Source organism: Hydra vulgaris, chromosome 01, assembly GCF_038396675.1.
Source record: "Hydra vulgaris chromosome 01, alternate assembly HydraT2T_AEP".
NCBI classification, from domain to species: Eukaryota; Metazoa; Cnidaria; class Hydrozoa; order Anthoathecata; family Hydridae; genus Hydra; species Hydra vulgaris.
The window spans coordinates 12240906-12245000 of record NC_088920.1 but is presented as its reverse complement, the minus strand read 5'-3'; the positions used below and the strand labels follow the sequence as shown (position 1 = coordinate 12245000).

At 26.9% G+C, this 4095-nt stretch overlaps 1 protein-coding gene across 1 annotated transcript in view; it reads right to left on the bottom strand.

The window, feature by feature from the left end:
• The window catches only part of LOC100210994 (cysteine protease ATG4A), a 16468-nt gene extending 14456 nt beyond the window's left edge, over positions 1-2012 (bottom strand). Inside the window, exons 1-4 of the mRNA XM_065787416.1 lie at positions 1749-2012; positions 1576-1647; positions 338-436; positions 14-60 (exon numbers count right to left, since the gene is read on the bottom strand). Of these exons, the coding sequence (XP_065643488.1) occupies positions 14-60; positions 338-436; positions 1576-1647; positions 1749-1893 (363 nt within the window). The 5' untranslated portion in view covers positions 1894-2012. The remainder of the gene's footprint in view (positions 1-13; positions 61-337; positions 437-1575; positions 1648-1748) is intronic.
• Positions 2013-4095: the final 2083 nt, after the last annotated feature.

The following is a 4095-nucleotide window of genomic DNA, read 5'->3' as shown; positions in this document are numbered from 1 at the left end:
CATATCAATATACCATCATATAGATTTCATTGTCTTTTCTCCCACTTCTCCAGTCCCAGTCTTAAAATAAAATTTTCCATTTTGTTTTGTCTGGATTAATACAAAGTAAAAAGATTTAAAAAAAGATTTGGACAGCAAATTAAAAAAAATTGATTTGATAAGTGATTTAAAAAATAATTTAAACAACAAATTGAAAAATTGATTCAAGGAGCGTGTTTTTTTTGTTGTTTAAACATTTTAATAAAAGATTTAAACAACAAAAAAATTATGATAAAAGTTAAACAAAAATTAGAAAAAAAAAGAAAATTAGACCTTTAAACATATTAAACATTCAAACCTCTTCCTAAATGTCTACATAGTAGAGCCTGGGCTAACATCATTTGACCACATCTAAGCATACAGCCCCATCCTGTATCAGACATTGGACCAGTGCCTCCTAAATTCATAAATTTTACAATATTTATAAATAAGTCATATATAAACCAGCAACAAGGTAAAAAATGCAACATTAAAGGTAGCAATTTTAAATGTATGCAAATAAAAATGCAAATCAATATAAAAAAAAAATAATTTCAAAAATTTTTGAACTCTTGGATTTAAAAAAAATTATAACTTGGATTCTTACAAATAAATTTCAAACATCTAAGCGCTATAGTCGAATCTGAGATCTAGACCACTATAGTCAAAACAGCATTTTAATTTAACTTTATTAAAAAAAATTTTATACCGATGCCTCACCCATATAGTAGTGGTAGAGCATTCAATAATCCAGAAGCTCCTAGTTTGAGCCCCAGAAGATTCCACGTAGAATTAGCTATAACAACTATTTCAAAAAAAAACTCTCTTCAATTGTAGTAGCCTTCTTAGCATTGAGGAGGTGAATACAGTAAAAAAAAACTAAGAAATTTCCTCAATCAGATGTATCAATAAAGATACTAACATTCCTAGTAAGACTTTTAACTTTTTTAATCGAAGACCTGAAAATGTTGCATTTAAAAAAAAATCTATTACAATTTTCTCCTATGATGTAAAAACTCTTCTTCTATGTCTCATATTGCAATATGTTTCTGTGATTTCTGTGACATTTAACATATTTCTTACATTAAAATTTTGAAACCTTGCATTAATTTTATTAGAAATTTCCCAAAATAAAACTGTCTGTTTATCTTAGAACTCTAGTAACAAATAATATAATTTAAATTATCAAAAAATATTTTCAAACTATGTTTACTTTTTGTATTATTTATATATAAGTTACTTGGGTTTCCCAAAGTACACAAAGATGTACTTGCAAAAACCTGGGTTTTTGCCATATAAATTATTTTTGCCAATACAAATTGATTTTTATTTTTAAGAAATGAATTGAAACTAAAACCTAAATTAAAATTGTTACAGCATCAAACTCTTTTTGAAGGTTAATAGAAATTAAGCATCCAAAGGTTTTTGTTAATACTTTTTATTAACACAATAACTTTTTTATAATACTTTTAATTAAATTTTCATGAATAATAAGTAATAAAAATCCCTTTAAAATAAGTAAGCTCTTATAAAAAAAACTGTTAATTGATATTTAACCTATTGGGTGAAAATTTCTTCTATAAGTGAACCAAAACTTTGTTAGAATCTCAGCATTGAACTTTTCCATATCTAAAAAAAAAGAATTATAAAATGTTCAAAATCTACTTATTAAACACAAAAGTTTTAAATTCTAACAATGTTTAAAAGTTTTTAAATATATAGCTCAATACCTTCATCGGGTTTAAAATGCTTGCCAAGAATCCAGACAGGCTCATCCATGTTAAGATTACTCTCAACTGAATTCATGGCAATACCTTCATATGTTAAAAATGCAGCATCCATCATAGGTCCTGCCATAGATAAGGCTAAGAACATATAAATAAATTTTCAGGTACCATTTCTCAGTACGTTATATTAACAATATTAGTAACGATTTGACTTTGTTTATAATTTAGAAGACATCCGAATTTTAAGCCGTTTACAATTAATAAAGATACAAAAAAAAAGGATATAGTTAATATTGATCGGGTAGTGCTATGTTAAAACCCGGTTATCGGTCCGGATACACGTCCTTTCACTACCGTTAGTAATTGTATTTATTTTTTATTATAACATAAATATTTTTTATTCATTCGTTTTAAAAATAAAGCTTAAATAGTATTTTAAAGATATTTTAAAAGTAACAATAAAAAATAAAAACTACGACAACAACAAGGAAAAAACAATATTAAATTTTTTTTTTCAAGTTAACTATCATAGTTAATTAATTATGCTACAATTTGTAGTATCAATTCTTATATTTCTTATATCTTGTTGTAATCATTTTGACATTAGTAAATATGTGCATTTTCATGAGGGTAAATAAAACTACGCCACTATACTTCAACAGAAGTGTTATTTAAAGGAAATCCGAAAATAATTCTGCATAAGAAATGAAAGTAGCGATGAAATTTAAAATTAGTCAACTAATTTTGGTTAAACTAAAAGGTTCATCTACTAAATTATAAGTTGGACTAAAACTAGTAGACTAACTTTTTACTCTAAATAAATTTGTCGAGTTAAACCATTTCGTTATAAAATGTTTTTGTTTTTTTTAATTACCACATTAGAGATTTTTATTACATTAAAGTTTTTTTAAATTATTACATAAAAGTCATAACATATTTTTAGTTAGATTAAAAAGTTAGTCTACTAAATTTAGTCTATTTAAAAAGGTAGCCGACTTATTTTAGTTACGGTTTTATTAGTTTTAGTTAGGGGTTGTCCATAAAATACGTACGCTTTTTTTTGTCCACTCCCCCTCCCCAGCATTTTGCAATACGCTTTTTTGAGTACCCTACACCTCCCTAAAAGTACCTACACATTTAACCTATTTATCTAACATTTTATGATATTTTTTTAACTTAGTGTCTCCTTTTTTTAAAACTGACTTACTGCCCTCCCATCTCATATACGCCATTTGAGGACCCCTCTCCCCGCCGAGCGAACGTACTTTGGACGATCCTTTAGGTCACAACGTAGGTCACAAGTATAAAAATATACGACGCATGTCTTATTTTTAAAAGAAATACTCAGAGTGAGACTTTTTTTAAAAAAAATTAAGTTATTATAATATATAGTTGAATTAAATTTTCAGGTGAACAGAAGTTTAGAGATGCCTCTGACATAAAAAGACTTTTTTCCCCTTCAAAACGGTTTAAGCAAACAAAACTTTTGAACTTGAATAAAAATCTCCTAGGTTCTTCGTCCTCTCTTTTAAATTGATTATGATTAATTAAAAGTCTTTAAACTTTTAACAAAAGTTATGACAACACGCCGTTAATCAAGTAAGTCAACTTTCTACGTCATGTCCGTGTCGTAATACAAAAGCGTTTGAAAATAAAGCCATCAAAGTTCATCAAAACAAAAAGAAAAAAAAGTAACATTTCGAAATCTCAAAAAATTGTTTCTTTTTTTTTATGTCTGAAATCTGAAAAAGTTGTTTCTTTTGTATCTTTTTATTTATGTCTGAATTCAGACATAAATATAACACTCAATAAAAGTAAGCTGCATCTTACGTACAGTTTTTTTAAGTTTCGTATTCTTTAAAGTTATATTTACCTAATAGGGCGTAACCAGGGCTGTCTCAAAGGGCTGCAACATGCTTTTTTTTTTTTTATCACTGAGTCAATTTTAAACAAAGTTCATAACTTAATTACTATAAGTTAATGAAAAATTTTACTTTACAGTTTTGCATTATCCAAGTTTTTTTATTCCTTAGCATTGCAACTAAATGTATATGAACTTTTATACTTTTCTGAAGACAGAATACAAACACGTTTAATTAACTATGTATACATTTGAATTTCAACAATGATTAATTGTGACCTGTTAAAATCCACAAGACAACAACTAAAATCTATTTTAAACAGATGCAGAAAACCTTCTGGTAAAGCCTTCTTTTTGGTACTAAGAATTGTTCTTAGAGATGAAATGACTAGATTACTTGAACAAAATAATCACTTTAATACATCATAATAAGATTTGATACCGTCACAAAATACTCACTGTACCGCCTAAACAGCTTTATTACGGCCC